The sequence below is a fragment of the Corvus hawaiiensis genome, chromosome 3, assembly GCF_020740725.1.
Source record: "Corvus hawaiiensis isolate bCorHaw1 chromosome 3, bCorHaw1.pri.cur, whole genome shotgun sequence".
Classification (NCBI taxonomy): domain Eukaryota; kingdom Metazoa; phylum Chordata; class Aves; order Passeriformes; family Corvidae; genus Corvus; species Corvus hawaiiensis.
This window is the reverse complement of record NC_063215.1, coordinates 87,950,825-87,970,880: the sequence shown is the minus strand read 5'-3', so window position 1 is coordinate 87,970,880 and position 20,056 is coordinate 87,950,825. Positions and strand designations below refer to the sequence as shown.

The window sequence follows — 20,056 nt, the reverse complement described above, 5'->3', positions numbered from 1 at the left end:
ACTGAAACAGTAGAGTGAATATTTGAGGAGTGAAGTCAACAGTCTCCATGGACCTTCTATAATCAATATAATTAATTAACAGCAGAAAGAGAAAATGGAAATATAAATAAGAGACAGGCTGATGCATGAGGCAAAATGTTTTTGTCTTCAGTGCTAAGAAGTTCTATGTTGAAATTTCACATTGCCATTGGCATTTGAATAGAATCATATTTTTGGAACTAGGTAAAAACAAAAGAAAAAGCTTTATTTTTAGAGACAGGAAATATTACTAAATCTAAGAAACTTAAAATATTTTAACATTGCCCAATATAACCAACAGCTGGAAACTAAAATATGACTCAACAGACATTTGAAATGTTGTACGTATTATATCTCTGAACTAATTGCCCTTTTTGTGGTCCTAGTTGGTCATCATGTCATCTTTCCACAAGGAGGGCAAACTGATACCTACTAAGCAAGATAAAGTACCGAATTTCCAGAAAAGCTTCATAATTGGGCCATGCTCAGATGAGAGATAAGGATTAAAATTTTTACAATGAAAAGGTTGGAAACTTTTTACTTCAGGTCATTAGTTTGACTGTGGACCAAAAAAACCAAACTTCTGTACATGAGGTTCTGCAAAAAGCTTTACAGCCTTGATCAGAACATCAGAAACATTGAAAAGAACATCAGAACTTTTGGCTTAAACTGTGAATTGTAAATTTCATGGCTATGTGACCCTGAGCTGATCAAATACTGTGACCAGATAAGGGCTGAAATTGGTGGCTGTGGGCCTGGTCCCTAGGAGACACATATACACATGCCCAAACAATTCGGTGCCTGAAGTTTTTAAAGTGCTACATTTTGTTGACTATTTTTCCTTTAGAGAGCACCTTTGCATTTTCCAGAATCTGGAGTCTGCAGATTAGATTTACCTTGTAACACAGGCACACAGTCTGTGAGAGGGAATGAAATAGAGCAACCCATTAACACCAGGGTGGAGAGGTTTTGTTGCTACTTTTACAGAGGTTAAAAAGAATAAGGGTGAGTTTCATGTGCTTCCCATGCAAATAACTTGAGCAATTACTCACTGACCACCCATTACACAGTGCAAGTACCTCTGTGTGTGCTTGGGGATGCAGTAAACAGGACCAAATAAACAGGTTTGAGGTACATCAACACAGCATATATTGCCACTGATCTTGCTATTCTGTCCAGAAGCCCAAGCATCAGCAATAAATACACTTGAAAACGTCTTCTGTTCAAAAATAACTGAGAGTCCCAAGGACAGAGAGTTACACACACACTTCCATTTCTCGGATGATTCTGTGCCCTGCCAGCCATCAACAGAAAAACATCTGGTTTGAATGGTTTAGCCCACAGTAGAGAAAAGCAGAAAGCTTGCCAGTCTCCTGCCGAGAAGCAGTTTAACTTGGTCACTTACAGGACTGCAACAGGGTCATGGTGCCTGCAGGTGTGCATCTTAGATTATTGCCAACCTAATTTCTAGTATGGAAGGATTTACAGCAGACCAATCTTACTCTTCCAAAATGGGCTTGTTCTTCTTCTGGGACAGGATACATTTCAAAAGCAACAATGACACAAAACACAGATCTTCCCACTTAAAAACTGTCTGAATAACTGGCCAAAGAATTGTTAATCAAGTGATTCTTCTTTTATTTTCAAGACTCATTCCCAGCCATACAGAAGATCTTAAAGATGGCCAGCAGTAATGTGGAACAGATGTGCTGCTTTTAAACAGAAACAGGTGAACTGATTAAAGAAGAACCTAAAGCAGATGCGTAAAATCTTTCCATTTAAAACTGAAAAAGAGGCATTCCCTCAGAGTCTAAAACTCATATGAGAGAGACAGCAAAATTAAAGTGGAATTGTGGCCCAAAAATTTACACTACAGAAATTACATTTTGGTATCTATTAGAAAGCTGCAGTGACTTTCTTACAAGCTTTGCAGATCCAGGCACTCTTCCTCCAGCTGCTGGAGGTAACTCAATTTGGAACAGCACACAATTCAAGTTGTATTCCCTCTGCCTTGCACTTCTCTAAATCATGTATCCTGGGATCATGACACAGGAAATAAATGTGACCAGAAGAAAATACAGTGCCCCTTTCCTCAGCTGCAGGACATTCATTCATAACACAGATACTGCCTGCTTTTGTTCAACAGGAGCCTGACACTGGTCAGATGAGGAAGGAAAAGGATCTTTACCGAGAATACTCCCTCCTTCTTCCCTCACCCGTACATCTGGTGGCAGCATATGGAAGTCCAACTGCTTGAGTCATCTTCAAGCAATGTTAAAACTCAACAAGTACCAAATAACTTCTGATATGGTACTTAGCCTACCTCCCTCTATCCCCTCTGGCTTCATAAATAATCTCTATTGACTCTGCAGAGTAATTCATCACTAATCTCCCCAGGACACCTCAATTGATTTAACACCAGCTTCACTTGCAGACATCAAGTGGTTTATTGTTTCGTACTCTTGGAGAACGCCGGCAGCCTGACTCAGAACATGCCTGGGAGACATGTTGCAGTTTTACATCAACTTCCCTTACAGACATCCAGTGCTCGCTCATTTATTCTCCTTAAATATACCCATTGATTTAACTCACAGCAACCTCCCCCCTGCATTTCTCCCTCCCATGAATCAAAGCAAAATGCTTGTCACTCATTAACCATCTCCCCCTCCAAGGAAAAAGTGAGTTACTTCATGGGCTTGTTCCTTGGATCTTTCTTAGCTTTAGAGAAGGAAGCATGCTTTCCCACTAACAGAGAACTGGAGTTTTGTTGCAGCTCTGTTAAGTTCCTGTACCACAGTGATCACAGACCCACTGTTCCTTCTACCTTGGAGAAGAGGACTGATTATCATGTATCAAGGACATTTTATGCCTCCTACGGAACTACAGTGCTTCCAACAGATGCCAATAGTAGTAGCTGTGACAGTCAGAGGCATTGATTGATACTTAGCTTAGTCCTATGGCCAGTTTGTACAGCTCACCCAAATCTTAGCTTTTATTGACTGCAGAATTCCCTATCTCCACAAGCCATTTCTCACAGGCTACTACTTAATTCATTTCCAAACTTTGTGACTGAGACATAACTTCTCTAACTCCTGATCTCTCCCGAGGCTCTGTATAACTCCCAGGCTGCAGGCTGTTCAATATCTACATTTTGGAAATACTCATTGTCACTGCCCCATAAAGGCTTCCTCTCAGAAGCAGCATTAAGGAGCCATGCTGGTCTAATGGCACATTCAGCCAGAAGACAGAAAAAAAACTCTTTCCAAATCCTCTTATCTCAGTTGCCAACTCATCTCATCAGTGAAGACAACAGTGCTCTAATGTTTGTGGGACAACATCTGGGATATTTTACCAGGTACATCTTATACCATTATATCAACATGTTGGGAAAAAAAATCCACCAGTGCCTTTTCAGCACTGTACTGTGAAAGTATTCTGGCAAGTGCTGAAAGAAACCGGCTTTTCTTTTCTTGTCCTCCTTCAGCAAAAGCTCATGAGTAACCAAGCAACTTTGCATTCAAATACTCTCAATTATCTTCCAAGAAGGATCTGGGAATGACTATCTTTCTGAGCCAAGAGGAGTGAAGCAGGACCAAACTTGGGAATCCCCAAATTACAGTGAGATATTGATGAGGCAGTGGTTCATCTTTTATTGCAACCCTACCTTCTGGTTCCTAGTTGTAATCTCAGACAGGATGGCATTGACTAGCATGTTCAGTTTGCCTTGGAGTATCATACTCAGCACAGAAGGTAAAGCTGTTTATTGCAGACCTTTATTTAAACCCAGAACATCTCTCCAGGAACCCAGCAGGCACCGGTTATTGCCCAGTGTTTTTCAATACAGCACATTGAGGAACAGAATTGCTGAGTCCAATCAGCTGTTTCTGTGTCAATATGTTCTGTTTCATATGATCTGCACCCCAGAACATCATACTGCTTCAAAATTACCTTAAAACAAGGGTGAACACTGAATTGTCACATGGCAGAAAGGCACATGGGGACTTGGGGCATGCAAAGCCAGTACATGCAGACTGACACTGGGTGAGTAGCTTGTCTCCTTAATGTCTCAACTGAAAGAGTTTAAAAGCACTGAGGTGGTACAGTGATGTGAGAAAAATACTTGATCTCTTTTGTATTATCATTGGAAATTCTGCCCAAGCCTTTTTTCTTCTCCCTTACTGATGTTTGAATTGACAAAGCCACAAACATTTGGTAAAGCTGCCTGCTAGTACCTGTCTATTGTCACACTCACATTTAAAACTATTTAATCTGTGTAGTCAGATTCTGCCTTCTGTTACTACTGGTTTTATGACATTTTGCTAGCACTCCTACTGTTTCCAGCCTCTTGAGAAGGTTACTGCTGACTCACTGGGCCACAGGAATAACAAACACATCACATTATGTCAGAAGAACACTGACATAATTATTTTGCTGGAATTCATGCAAAATAATGTGCACAAAGAAGTTCCATAAGTATACATTCAGCCTTCTTTCAAGCAAGATGTCTCATAGAACTGAATCTCTCCAGAGCAGTCCACAGAGCAAGACAATACATATATTGGGCATGTTCTGCAAGAACATTTAAAGAAAAACAGAGCAGCAGAAACGTTATCCATTACTTAAGTAATGGAGGCAGGGAGAAGCCATAATGGTGAGAGAAATTTCCAGGTGAAAGCAGGGAAACATGGGGATCTGGGATGACTCTTCCAGACCACACAAGTCTGACAATAAAACTCCAGCCTGGTGGAAACTGAAGACATCAGGAAATTCATGAGAGATAGCAGATTTCCAGTGTGACAAATAACTGTATGTTCAAAACCCCATTAAGAAAGCTAAATTTGAAGCTGGTGGGTGCCTGAACTCACCACAAACAGATGGTTCTGTGTCCTGGTTGAACTATGGCCTACTGGAAGTACTGTGAGATAAACTCACTTATGCTTTTTCAAGCCTTTGAAGACGGCCTATGGAACAGAGCTCTGTTTTAGCTCCGCCAGGCTCTCTTAAACAAGGACAATTTAATCCTTCCTCTACAGGAAAACTGAAAGATGCTACTATCGAGTAGTTGAAAGATAGGGTTTTTTATGGAAATAGAGATGAGATTGGGGAGGAAAGTTTATGAATCTGTTAAATTTCAGCAAAATCAACTAGCAATTCAATTTTCATCTCTTTTCAGCCTACTGTGCTGCAGCCTGTCTGCAAAAGAAAGCAAGAGACATCTATTTCTCATTCTTGCTAGGTTTTGGCTTGTTGGATCATATGAAATATGAGCTCTGCCTGACCCCTTCTAACACAGTGTTAGTAAAACAAAAACATTTGAGTAGGGGAGGGAAAGAAAACCCAACCCATGCAGCTATTTTACTTTAAAGGACACGACAGTTTAGTGTAAACAAAGGGGGAATAAACTACAGGGATATATGCACAGTAAGAGTCAATTGGAAACAGCTGTTGGCAGATACTGTGGCAACCTGAAATCTGGGGCTGCAGCTCTGGGTTGCACAAACCCCTTTTGTTTGTCACCAGTTTTAAAGCCCCTCTCACCACACGTGTGTGCACAGCCCCATGCAGGTGTGTGAGGTGTGCTGCAGGAGCAGCACGTGCATGGCAGCAAGCAGGGGTGATTTGGCTGGGAGTGTCTCTGCTTCAGGGTCTAACCTCAAGGAAGAAGCAGCAAGGTAATTAAAAAACCTGCCAAGGGGTTACAAAGCCCTTTCACTTATTGTCTGCAGCCATTCCTCCCAGTTCCTGTCTTTAATATTAGAACCACGTAATGGCAAACAACAAAAAAAGAGGCAAGAATGTAAAGGTGCTATTTTAGTTCCCAAAGATTTTTGCTTTTCTGGTTGCATTTAAAAGGAAATTTTGGGGAGGAATAGCAATCCTGGGCCAATCTGTAGGATATTTCTGATATTCTGGGTGTAACACTATTCATTACAAACATTAAATTATCTAAGCCAGTGGGATAGCCCTGGCAGCTGTTGTTTCCAATAGCACAGCAGCAAAGTTAACAGGGCACAATGCAAATCTGCAGGCTCCATAGGGACACCTCAGTCTCCAAACCTCTATCATCCATATTAGACCTGCTAACATTAAGAGCAGGGTATTTCCTAGTGAAGAAGCTGACAGTCACAAAACACAGCTTTTCACCTCTGGTTTGAGTCCAGACTAGCAGTTCAAGGTGCACTAACTTCATGGCACACCTGGAGTGAACACATGCCATATATCTTGAAGCGCAAGGTTCATGCTTCAACGACCCTGCTGTTGGAGGCAACAAAAAGAAAGACAAAACACAGAAACTATCCTTTCTGTCTTGCTGTATAGAGAGGATTCTTCTCAGGTAAGATTGCCCAGACTTGCACAGCAGAGGAAGTGAATGTTGAAAAACATGCATTGCTGCTGTCCACAGTGCTTTTGTTTTGGAGACAGAAGATTTTTACAAATAAATACCTAGGGCCATACCAAGTCATGGACCAGCTTCCTGGATCCTCCTCAGCCCAGCCAACTGCAACACAGTGTTACCACTTCTAGGAAATGTTCCACCTGCTAGCAGAGTTAATCTGAAGCCCAGACACAATTTAGTAGGTCCGTCAAACAGTGTGAAAATCCTGTTGCCCTTATGCCTTCCCCTGCCCCAACCTCAGTCAGCTGCCAACACCAGCAAAGACGTGTGTTGGCAACTGCTGCAGAGAGAGAAATGTAAGCCTTCCCTCAAAGAAGGTTTGGATGGTGGGGGTCCTGCTGACATGCAGGCTAATGCCACATAAGTAGCATAATGAGAGCCTCTGTGGGTTTCACTGAGCAAGGGAAAGAACTTACTCCAGCCCTGGTGGTCTGGCTGCAACCTTGCTTTTTAACTATTAGCTTGCTAGAGCAGACAAGCATCACATCCATATGAACCCATATTTTCTACTGCCCAATGAAACAGTTTTGCTGCTCAGTACTGCCACAGCTTTGCCAGGTTCTGTCTCCAGCCTTGCTGTCCCTCCTCTGGTAGGAAAGGCAGCTTTCTCATTTTTATCAGTATCTGCACAAATCTGGCAGCGACAGACCTCCAACCCAGTACTCATGTTGGTAGAAAGATATGAAAAAATATAGAGGGCCCTGATGTCACTGCATTTGAATGCATTAGTCATTGCAGGAATACACATAGGCGACTTTTGGCTTCAAAAACCTTATTTACAAATAGAAGACTTAATTCTTCACAGAATATTCTGAGTTGGAAGGGACCCACAAGGACCATGGAGCCCAACTCTTTAGTAAATGGCCCATACAGGAATTTAAACCACAACCTTGATGTTATTAGCACCATGCTATAACCAGCTGAGCTCATTGCAGGGTCTTGAATATGAATGCCTGTGTTTACCACTGTTCTCACCACAAGTCAAAAATGAACATCACATTCAGCTCTGCTGTATTCCAGGGAGATGGTGAGAGCAATATTTAGAAAGAGACAGAACCGGGACAAATGACAGATACAGAACATGGGGGACACATCACTTAGAGTGAAGTGCAAGCACTGCCAAAGAGCTGCTTTCATCTACCAATGAGTAGTGATCAGTTCCTGGTGATGAGTCTTCAGATACAAGCTGGTGCCCACCTGCTTGACACACAAAATGTGTGTGTGTGGATATTTTTATTAAGTGAGATCACACGTATGAGAGATGTGCTTTTATGACACATTAAGAGAGGTTTATCTGAGGCTCTGCAGGTATTAAACAGCAGGTCTAGTTGGGAAAAGAAACACATCATTTGTTTAATTTTATCCCCTCTTGCCTCTGCACTGATCATGGCACACCCTGTGGGCTAAGGCTTAGCACACTTACTTGGAAAGGAGAATGACACAATTCTGGGCCCTCCGGCCATCAATCACAGAGAGCTCTTTCACCTTTCGTGTGGAGAGGTAAAGGTCTTCTGTTGAGCCCATCTCTTTCTGCATGTATTTCAAAAGGGAGAGAAAACAATCAGTATTATGTTTCTCACCCAACACTGATAGACTTAGCTCAGTGTAATGAACAAACCCATCCCAACCTAGAAAAATACACCCACATGATAAGAAAAGAAGGCAAGGGCAGAAAGTATGTAGGTAGATCCTGTGTTGTTAGACAAACAGAAATCATTCATTAACACCTATAACATCAACTTTGATCCCAAATACCAGACCTGATTCTGACCTACTGGACTCACTCTACCAGCAATTACATTATGTTAATGTGAAAAACTGGCATGATAGGAGAATCAGGCACATTACGATGAAGCCCACTGGTGTCACAGCATATCCTTCAGCAAATGCCTCCTCCAGGGGTTACACAGCATTCTTGAAAGGCTGCAGCACATGCAATAAAAATCCTTCTGTTATGTCTTAAGGCTGCCATTGGACCTGACCAATCCATATTATATGAGAGATGCAAACAGCAGGGCACCATGGCATTTATCTTACTAAATATATCTTACTAAATGGTAAAAATCTACATCTAAACTATCTTCTTTTTTAAAAACTAATTAATATATTTAATCAGACAGAAATCACTCTTTCCCAAAATTGTCTGTATATCCCCACTGCCATATTCATCACCTGAAAAAACCCTAGAAAATCCAGTCCAGAACATTTGTCACAGCACACAGAGATAAAATATTTGCAAACTCAATCTGACCATCCAGTTTTTATTTTCCCAGCTAACTGCTGCTGGAACCATTTAAAAAATGCCTTTTCATGATACCCATATTGTCAGGCCTTGAGATTTTGAGATTTACCAGTATAATACAGCTCTGAATGCACTCATCAAATAAGCAACATGACTTCTTTTTTAGCATATAACAGCGAGCATGCTGAGTCAGATCAAAAGGTCCATCTACCCCAGCATCCTGTCCCTGGGAGTGGTCAATAGCAGAGACCCAGGGAAACATGTCAGATCATGGCAAACATACAGAATGGGTGCTTCCCAGAACTCACTCTCAGGACTCAAGGTTCTGAAACTCAAGGCTCACTTATATCAACATGACTAATCTCTAAAGAGATTTTGACACCCAAGCGTTTGAGAGTTCAAAGTAAATCATAGGTTCATACTGCTGGTTGTCATTTCAGTTATTGTTACAATCAGCTACCACAAACCTGTGTTGCTCCTGGATATATAAAGGACTCACACAGCCATGTCCAAAAGTGCTGCAGTGAGCCACCAGCAATAGCAAATGACATTCTTAAGCAGGTAAAATGAACCAGCTGAAGATGTGAATTCAGTAAGTTCTGCTAGATGTGCCCAAAGCATCTAGCATGGCAGAAAGGAAATTGCAGTGTTACTCACTATATCAAATAGTGTTCCCAAAAAAGGCAAAATTGGCATTAAGCTTATTATTTCTGATAGAATAATGAACAATACCAAAAAGAGGAGTGCCCCCAGTATAATCTGGCATGTAGAGATTTCAAAGTTTTCCTGAGTTTCTCAGTTTGTGGGGAGGATGACAGGGGAAAAAGGAGATGGGAAGCTATTGAAAGGAAGAAAGATATTTGCTGGTCTGTGCTCTTGGTTTAAAAGCTTCACTGTTCCTCACTAGCAAATATTTGCAGACAAAGACACCTGGATAGTGACAACCAGCACCCATCCCAAGGGAAAGAAGTTTCGGCATTTGGCTGTGTATGTGAGGTGGGGGTTTAGCCAGCTTTCCTTAAAGCCATCCAGCAGGAACTGATATAATAGCCTCCATGCTTTTTCGAATTTCCCAACCCACAGGGTTCAACACAGATGAATAACCTAACTATTCAGACGTGGCCCACTCCTTGGTCATAAGGGCTAGACTCATCTAAAAATACATCCTCTTCAACTCACATTGAGGAGAGAGGTATTTATAGCTACTTGGAGTTATGTGTAAGCAAAAGCAGATGAAGCCCCAGGTTTTACTGAAGCCAGATTCCAAGCTTAGCTGAAGGAAAGCAGATTGCATATGGACTATCCACATTTTCTCAGACACAGAAAAGGAGGAGCAGGGGGGCGGTGGTGACTAGCTTTTGTGAGAGAGACCAGGCCCTGAAAGCAAGAACAGTTGGAGCTGGTGTCAACCTGACAGACAAGATGACTAAGTTTTATGCAATCATTCTTTACCAGCTTCTCATCTGGGATAACACTATGTTATGTCCTTCAAAGAGTATTTCAGATTTGATATTTTAGCTGCAAATTCAAAAGTCAACTAAAATTTCAGTGTTGAAATAACTATACATGTGGAATGTGTTCATCATATTGGTGCCTTGCTTCAAATAAAATTTGATTTTGATTAGCTGAAGACTCATATCACTGCAGCACCCTAGCTTCTGGAAATTACCAATACTTCAGAGAACTATTTCTACCATATTGCCTTGTTTTGGTACGCTGCCATGTCAGCCTCCCCCATGTGGCAAAAGTCCTGACTAGACTTTCCAAATGCAGTTCCCAGAGCACTCATGGTGAGAACTACTTCCTTCTGAAGCCACCAGACACACCTATGATCATATCTGAACAACCCTCTCCTAATAGCATTGCTCTTACCAAAATTGTTGCCAAGAATTTTGCTAAAGATGATAAATAAATAGAGAAGTAGCCAGTTTAAAGACATGTGCATGATCCAATATCCCTCTCTAAACACCATTTTAATCCTTTGCTGAACTTTCCGAGGGTTTCAGTTGTCCATTTGAACCCTTCTGCTCCTCAGATGGCACAAATCCTTCTGCCAAAGTGCCCAGTTCTATGCAAAGAAATACTTCCTTTATCAGAAATTCTGTGGCTAGTAAGTTCATCTGAAGACTTCAGCAGTGTCCAAAGCAGATGGACCACAGATGGGAGCAGTGGGAGCGAAGGCTCCCTGAGAGCCCCTTTTGTTCTCCACTGGAGAGACTGTGACTTTGGTTAAGGAAGAGTTCACAGTGACATTCTTCTTTGTCCTTGGTCTTTTTTCCCTCAGGATCATAAAAAAGGGACTACAGACACCAGCAGTGAGACATAAGCAAGTGAAAGAACAAGAACTACTTCCTATCACAGAGATAATGCAGCTAAGAGAATTCTTTGTACCACCTTTCCCATCAAGAAAGCAGAGTGCAAGGACATATGAAAGAATAGCATGAGCAGTGACCCCATAATGGCATGCTCCAGGATTTCACCTTAAACACATGGCAAGAGGATCAGGAAGCAGACAATGATACTCACCTGCTTATAGGAGGAGGGGTTAGTTAGCAGGTCCTATGCAGGCAGCAGTCGCAAATAACAAAGAAGGAAACATGCCAAAAATTAGCACAGAGAAAGATACCAAGTTTAACAAGGCAGCTGAACTTAGACACACACTGTTTTCTAAGAGCATAAAATGTTTAGCAAGTAATTCTGGCCCAGATGGTTCAAAGGTATTTCAGCATTTCTTTGCGTATTTTGAATCAGCAGATGTCAGGGAACTAAGAGTCCTAGGTCTTTTCTGAAAATAATAAATTTGGTCTCCAAAGCATAAATCTCCTAGGTCTTTAAATATTAACTAGGATAATGCTTAAATACCTTTACAAATCCAGTCCAGAGCCTTACTGAAAGAACTGCCAAGGTTACAACTTGAGGGTCAGTTCTCCTCTCCTGATGCACCGGCGCAGTTTGTGGGTATTAACAAGTGTAACAAGCAACAACTTGCTTCAATGGCATGTTATACCCTTTAACAACTTGTAGCCAAGTATTTTGAAAGTGCTCTGTAACCGCCAAAGAGGCTTTACAGCACTTCTGGATGACAGACTCCAACTATTTCATGACATATTCTGTACTCCAGGAAAACACCAGCTATACTGAATTAAAAGGTCAGTATTACACAGTAAGATTGGAGCAAAGTCAAAAGACAAGTGTCAGAATACTTGGTCCAGCATTCTGTACACTGGACAATTTTGCTTTCCCTCATAGCCACCAAAAAGGACACATTGGGCTTGAGAGAGGAGAAGAGACCCTCTGTCATTAACAAAATTAGGAAAATAGAAAAATTGTTTAATGTAAATGAAACTGGAAAAAACATGAAGATCATGTTAATAACAGCAGAGAAAGAAATGTCTTTATCTCTACTCATTCAGCATTTCAGATGCAAAAGGGCAAGGCTTCTCATTGACTCTTTTCTTTACAGACATTTGGATGAAGTTTAAAAGTCACAAACCCAGAGTAAACACATACTTGGTCAGAGTGAAATATTTTCAAAAGTAAAAGAGGAGAAAAGACTAAGTGTAAAATGAAAAAATTCTCATAAATTTTTAATTCAAAAGCAGTTTTGGTTGCCTGGTCATTAAAAAAAAAAAAAAAGAAAATTGGTGAGGACTTGGTGGTTGGAAACCAGTTCCGACTGGAGCAAGTATGGATGAAAAAGAAAGTATCACATAAATAACAACAAAATATTTAAGGAGAAAAAAAACCCCAAAACAACGTAAAAGCCTCCACAAATGCTGGAAGGGCAGCAAGATGTCTCACTGCACAAAAATACAAGTAGCTTACGTAAGTGTTACTGTAGTGTCTGGAGCCACTGTCATAAAGCATGCTTAATGAGGGTGGAAGAGTACTGTCCAGAGAACCACAGAGACAGGGGTAAGGGTCAGGTTAGTTTATGGCTGAATAGCTCAGGCTGCTTTCCAGTGATTGGTAACACAGCCATAAACATTACGATTCTTACTGAGACCAGGACAGCTTTGGTTTTGGATTTTGGGGACAAAAGGAAGAAAGGCTTTGCAAGGTAATTTCTAGTGAGGAAGCTGCAATGTTTGCACCTGAAACATTGGAATGGAAGCTCTTGGGACAGGGTCTAAATCCAATCTTGTAACAGCACTGAAGGTTCATGTGCCTTTCTTCCCCTCTGTGGATGAAGATCTTGTTTCAAGGAGTGGGATTTACAGAAAGAGAGAGGGGGAACCACTGAAACAGCAACAGCTATTTGCAGACACAGAATGAGAAATGAAATCCCATCATGCAACAGTTAACGCTGCATTCTTCACAGCTTATCCATGTGGCTGTGAGCTAATAAATAAGAAGTTATTTATTATGTGTCTAGATTAGATAGAAAAATAAAAGAGGGAAGGGAGCAGATGGAAAATCCAAAGACAAGGGGCTGGATTGTTAATTTTAAGGTACTGAGTAAATTAATGAAGTAGTTATCATCACTGTAAGGAGTAATCATAAAGATGATTTATGGCAGTTGGATCTGTGTCTTTTCCTAAAACTTCAGAGTCATGATCCAGTTCTGCAGCATACAAAACATTGAAAATATTCCAAAAGCAAAGGAAAGCTAGGGTAGTTCAAGAAGTGAAAGTACAATTCGTCTGCTGCTAAATCTCATTCAGCGGAGATAGACAGATTGAAAGTGACTTGCTTTCCAAGAAAAAGAGGAGGGAAAAATACATTCTAATAAATGGCCACTTTTAAAGTATGCTGTTCGTTCTATAATCTGTAATTCAGACAGTTTCTATCACCTAGCCAGTTCAGGCAGTTGGCTGTTTAAGAAACAACAGACAAAATGAAAGACAGCTAATACAGTCACCTTGCTCAATACGCAGGGAACTACAGCCTTTTTTCTCTGGATGAATGGGAGAAACAGAAAGATTGATATGCCAGTATAAACATAAAGCTCCGGAGCTTTTGGAAATCAGTGGCCACTGACATTAACTAGAGCATTACCTGCTGGTAATTGTTGCCTGTGAGAGCTGCCCACTCGTATGAAATACGTCCATAACAGATTAGACCCTGCCCCATGTGCCTGTCCCAACTTCTTTTGGTCTTCAGACTTTTTGAACAGTGGCAGAGCATCAAATGATGCAGCCTTGCCACCCTGCAGGTGTCACGTGTTCTTTTCTCCTCCAGAAATTTGAGACAGAAAAGCTATGGAAGAGTTCACTCCTACCTGGTGCCTCTGATACGCGGAGAACATCTTTTCAAAATCTTCTAGATCCAGCACCTTGAATGCCTTTAAATCATCAATCTCATTCCAGATTGTGCCATGGATCCTCTCCTAAAACAAAAGGACATACTTTAACAAGATAGCAAAAGTTTTAGCTAAGAACATCCAATCCCATTTGGATAGATCATTCTGTTCTCCTCACTGGTCACATTCCTATGTGCTACTGCTGTCATTTTAGAGGACACACTTTGTTTCAAGAGTCAAAGGAGAAAAAATCGTGGGGTTTTTTTGGTTTTGTTTTTAAACATACTATTTTGTATTTTTCATCACAGCTAGCCTCTAATGAAAAGGCACATTCCAAGACTAGCAGACCACATCTCAAGCATTATCCGTGATCCCACAGCATATTTCCTTTCAAGAATGGCCATCTGTCTAATACAACCATTGTGGTCATGCTGAAAGGAGTGTTACCATCAGGAGGCAAAAGCTTAGGAAAAGCACTGATGCATGACAAACCCCAGACACATCTTCCCTTTTGCAAATTTTGCCAGGTTCTTTTATAAAGCCTAAAGGGTGTGTGGTTTTCATTCTGTCTGTCTGTGAAAGTAGTTTAAAATTTTATTTTATTTTACTTTTAAGCCTATGAGTCTTTGAAGTCTGATTGTTTCCTATTACATGAACTCTCTTGTCTACATGAGGGCTTTGTCAAGTCAGATAGACACAAACTATACCCAGGTCCCTGAAACAGCATCGTTCACAGTAAGTGCAAATGTTCACAACCCTTGTGATGATACATTATCCTGAATGCAGGGAATCCTAGCTGTTTGGCAGATGATTAGCATGGAGGGAGACAGGCACAGACTTCTACTTGCTGTCCACCAACCCCACAACAAATAGGCTCCTTTGGCACATGAATTAACTAATCAGCAGTCATCCTAAACTAAGTGAAGGTCTTGGGTCTCTTGCTGACATTCTCAGGACAGATATCCTTCCTGGAAGAGGACACAAAGATTGAACTACCTTCTCCTTCCTACTGATACTTAAGGTGCATGTTTTGTGGGACAAGATTTGGGTGCTCTTCACACCTGACACCACTATTCTTCAGTTAATTTAGTTTATGAAGTGTATATTTATTGAACTTTAGTAACTGCAAAAATAATGAAAATCCTAATTAAGAGAAAAAAGAAATGGACAAAAGGAGTTGTTCAAAAAGACCTAAGGAAATCCCAGGAGATGAAGAGCCAGCAGAACACTGATGCAGAAAAAGCCAGGAACCACAAGCAATAGCAATGAAACCCTCACACAGGTTCCAGCTCTGAAGTATCTGACTTGTACCTACACAGCAAAGTGTGTTAACACTTCATTATCAGAACTAATTAGGAACAGGCTCTACTTCCCATTCAGAGTCATCAAAAGGAATGAGGGAAATGTGCTAAGCCACAAGGCTCAAGGAGCAAGGAAAAAACCTGACGAGGATAAAATGAGGGGGAAATAAAAGTGTGAAGTGTTCTGTAGGAAATTCCTGGCAGGGCAGACACTGTGCAAGAAAACCAACACCCTTTCTCCAGAGGCAGCCTGTGAGTGCCTGAGGGTAAGGAGGGGTGTCTGCAGTGCTATTTACAGTGAGAGCATATCCTAGATGGGAGCAGCACCCACCCCTGAGCAAGCTCACCAATATCATCGTATCATCCCTTGCAATCAGTGTGGCTCTTCTTTCCATAGCAGGAAGAACATGTGACTGTAACATGGCAAACAAGTCTGGGAGGCTCATCTCAGCCAAAGCAATAGGAGACAAAATTAATTTTCATTTTATCCTAGCCCTGAAGTCTGCTGCCAATCTTAGCCAGAAGCATCCAGGCAGGGTGATCATTCTCATTCAATTTCCAGGCTGGCTTTGTAAACCATGAATTATAAATCCTGAGGGATGTATTTGAACAGCAGAGCAGTTCTCTGAGTGCCTCACTGTTTCAGACTCTCCAATCAAACACTGAAATGGTAGAATATTTCTTGACAGGAGTCCTTAGAGTCATCACAGGGATAGAGCCCTGAGGATGCTAAAAAGCTGTATGCTGTGTTTGGCAGAGGCTGGATGTGACTCAAGAGGCAGCTACTCATGAGTCTTGCCCATCTACCTGTCCAGCTGCAAAAATCTCACAAGAGTGAGGTTTCCTCACTAATGGCAAGAACAGCAAAAATGTCCTACAGAACAGTCTCGTCTGAATGAACTGCAAAGGTGCCAAAACAGGAAGTTCTGAGACTCAGAAAGGGACTGCAGAGAGTAGTTTTCCCCCTACTTTCCCAGGAAAACAACCCAGTGAAAATGATTCTGACTTCAATTAAGATTCATTTTAAGAGCCAGGTTGAATCTGGTCCTGTACAGGATGGTTTATATGCTACTTGTAGCAGAAAGACAAATTCCAAAGCAGCACCCATTGCAATGGTGTGCACAAACAGAACTTTGAGCAAAGCAATCCAATTTTAGGGCTAATGCAGGCAAAGAAAAAATCAAGGCAAGCAGAGGTATAAACAATTTTTGTTATACGTAACACTTGAAATGGGCCTGTCCTTTCTATTTCTGCTATAAGCTCTGTCCTTGAAAATTTTCATATTGCTGCCAGATAATTTCCTAGACTGAACTCTTGATACACAGTTTACACAGTTATGGATTAACTGGCTGATAGTTCCTTGTCATCAGCCAGAGAAGACAGAGCATTTTAAGAGAAACAGACTTGCATAATGTGGTTGTTATGATAAATGATTCTCTCAGCACCATAAAAATATTTATGGTCCCTAAATAACAATTTAAAAATAAATTCTTTATTCCTTTTCTTTTGTTTTCCTCTGTCTTTAAAAAGAGAAAGAAAAAAAAGAAAAAGAAGAAAATAAAAAGAAAAGAGCAGTCATTTTTTCTGTAGTGTTTTTCTCTCCATCTTTATTTTTTTATTTACTTAGTCATTCATTTATTCATTCTCCAATGAATTCTTCCAAGATCTGTGGTTCCTCTGCTTTGGGAAGTCTTGGCCCACTTTGAGAAGCAAATCCTGTGAACTTCCCAGCATCCTCTAACAAAATGGTGACAGATACCAGGTCAAGAAACACCTTATTATGAGAACAAGTATTGACAACGCATTTGCCCTGTCAAGATGAGTTTTTGGGATGCTGCGTTTAACAATTCAGTTGCTGTAGCAGTTGCATCATTCCACCTTTACAGTGAATCCCAGTTTGCTGACAGACACTGGAAAAGGAGTGTTTCATGGCACTACAAATCGTATCAAGCTGTCCTCTGCTACATCTAAAGGATGATTTTATTTACCCCGATAGATAAATAATGGTATTCTGGAAGGCATCAAAGTCCATCATGCCTCAGTAGCCGCACAGCATGAGTGAAAACTTACAGTACTTTTGTTTGACCTGAAGGTCCAGAGAAACCATGGAAACAATAAGTCTTCTGTGAATACTGGAGCAGGCAATCCTGCTTATTAGTGGGTTAATATTTGTAGAGTATTAACCAGAAAAGTAGAAGCAACTTAAAATTTCAATTCAGAATTCCATTATGAATCTGAAAAGTGATATAAACAAAGCACATTTTCCAAACTTTTGTCTTGATATTAGATGCTTTCTTCAGTGTGAGAAAAATCCACTTCAGGCAGAAGCTGCATTTTTGGCCCATTTTTTTAATCAAAATGTCTGTTTTATTTCATTGTAGGCCTAGGTACCACCACAGCTGTTATGAGCAGCTTCACAATGAGAATTTGGAAAACTCTTTCCATTGACTTTGAATCTCTAGCAGCAGTCCTTCATCATTTTATGCCATAAACCTCAGGCTGCTTTTAGGAAGAAAGTTTCAGAAATCCTAATCATTGATAACATTATAGAAACATTTTTTTTAAAATTAGTGTCAAAATGAACATTTCCTGTTTACGCGACTGGCTATTTTGGGTTTGGTGGTTTTGGTTTGTTTTTATGTGTGTGTGGTTTGGGTTTTTAAAAAAATTCCTATATACAAATACCTTTCTTATGAAGCTATTTCAGTCAGATCTATTTGGGGCTGGATAAAAAAAGCCTTCCTGACATCACTGATGAGAGTCATTACCAGGACACTTGATGGGAAGCTGCTTCTCTAGCCATGAGATAACAAGCAGAGCAGTCGAAGGCTGACTTGATTTACTCTGAGAACTTCAAATAAATATGTTTATATTTATTAAATTGGTAATTATTAATCCATACTTCCAGTATTCTTGAAACCACTTCATTGCTTGGATTAACCATAAATGTTTAGTCCCTGATTGACCTTTGGTGTTATGTAAAACTCAGAGTGAGAGAGCATTGCTGCCCAGAAACAAAGAAAGGAATCTTTCCAGGATATTACAGTGGTTATATAGCAATATCTTTTTCTTAAAAAACAGAGATCCTTGGCACCAGCACTACTGTAGTGCTGTATGAATGGAATTCACAATGCTACGGTGCTGTATGAATGGAGCTGTGGTGTGGAAGGGCTTCATCAGAACTCAGCCCATCCATGCATCTAAATGTCTTTGCCACTGATCATTAGCTCACATCAAAGCTAGCACAAAGTCCCTAATTCTCAATGGAAATTAGTGGGCTGTTGGAGTTTCCTTGTTAGAAGCACTGATCCTTTCCAGTCAAACCTTTTTTTGTGGTGCCCATGGGAACTGTGGACAATCTGTTATTGTCAACTGCTAAGAGCTTGACTACATTTGATATTTCTCCTAACACCCAAAAGCCCAGTTCTTTCCTTCCAAATACAAAATCAGCATTGGAAAACAAGGTGTCATATGAATTGCCCTGGAGAACAGCCTTGATTCCACTACTGAGAAAGTATACTGCAGACAAATCCCTCTCAGCCGGCCCTGTCCACACTCCTCTTGGCCTCTGTTGGCTTTCCCTCACTCCCTCAAGGCAGGCTGCATGGACAGAGAGGAGTTTGCTCTCACGTGGGCTGCTGCCTCAGTCCTGGCAGCATCTTCCTACTTACTTGAAAAACCTTCTGAGAGAGACTCTGTACTAATTGCTTAGAGAAGGGTGGTCTAAACAGTATGCAGAGATAACTAAAAGCTGAATAGCTGACCTGCTTGTGGCCCTAACTTTATGTACAGCTGTTGCCAACACCGCATTTTCTCACCTTGCTGTGTTTCATGTATTGTTCCTCAATATGTTTTCATGGGGAAAAATTGTATTCACATGAACTGGAAGTTAACCCCTACCACAAACCACAAAAATACTATGCACACTTCCAAGCCTCAGTTTCCCAGGCTCAAAAAATTGAGATGTGCTGCTCCCAGACATGGTGCTTGTTGTGAGTCCTCATTCATTCAAGTCTGGCTATTCTGACAGCTCAGTTCAGGAGAACACCACATAAGTACAGCAAAGGTCACACAAGGCATGACAAGGCCCATCCAATCTACTCATGACTTTGTGCTCAGACGATTCATATCCATGTGAATAGAAAGATACTGAAGCAGGAAATCTAGGATAACTGAGGAAGATGACCAAAACATATCTGCTTCTCCAGCAGTCAGTGAAATTAAATAATTGCACAGCAAAGGGCAACCCAAGTGACAATGTGAGACACCTGTATCGACACCACAACCTCTGCCATTTTGCAGAGACCATACCAGGTTCAAAACATTAACACTGGCAGACACCCCAAAACAAAGGCCCCACCCTCTTATGCCCCTTTTCCCAACTATTTTGCCTTCCTCAAAATAGTGTCTTTTAGCCTTCTCACCACCCAGGTCTTCAATTTTATTAGCACAGCTGCCGTCACTCTTATCCAGAGGGCAGGATAAGCCTAGAGTTACTGTACACTAAACAGAAACACCTGTGACTCTCTCTTTTTCATATAAATTCATATATATATATTAGTTATTATTTCTTTTCTTCAGAGCACTAAGTCCCATGTTCTGCAAAGGAAAATAAATCCTTGTCCTTACATTCTCTCCCACACCCCCCACGTGGCCTTGACAGACAAGCACAGACAGTGCAGCAAATATTTCACTTCACTTTATTTTAAAGAAAAGGGGAGAGGGGGAGAGAGAATTCTTGTGGCATTCCAGAGGTCCCTGGACACTCATTCCAAATGCCGGAGTTGGGCCCTGGGTGAGTTTCAGTCTAAAAGAGAACCTGGGTTTCTAGGCAGCAATCCAAACTCAACACAGAC

General features: G+C 41.0%; 1 protein-coding gene across 7 annotated transcripts in view; it reads right to left on the bottom strand.

Annotated features, from left to right (window-relative positions):
* Positions 1 to 20,056, bottom strand: part of DAAM2 (dishevelled associated activator of morphogenesis 2) — a 204,208-nt gene that overhangs the window by 28,333 nt on the left and 155,819 nt on the right. For 6 of the 7 annotated variants that reach the window (XM_048296264.1, XM_048296265.1, XM_048296262.1 and 3 more), the window contains 3 exons: positions 13,879 to 13,986; positions 11,184 to 11,216; positions 7,839 to 7,945 (listed from right to left, as the gene is read on the bottom strand). In XM_048296264.1, coding sequence (XP_048152221.1) covers positions 7,839 to 7,945; positions 11,184 to 11,216; positions 13,879 to 13,986 — 248 coding nt within the window. The remainder of the gene's footprint in view (positions 1 to 7,838; positions 7,946 to 11,183; positions 11,217 to 13,878; positions 13,987 to 20,056) is intronic. The other variant, XM_048296269.1, reaches the window with a different exon arrangement.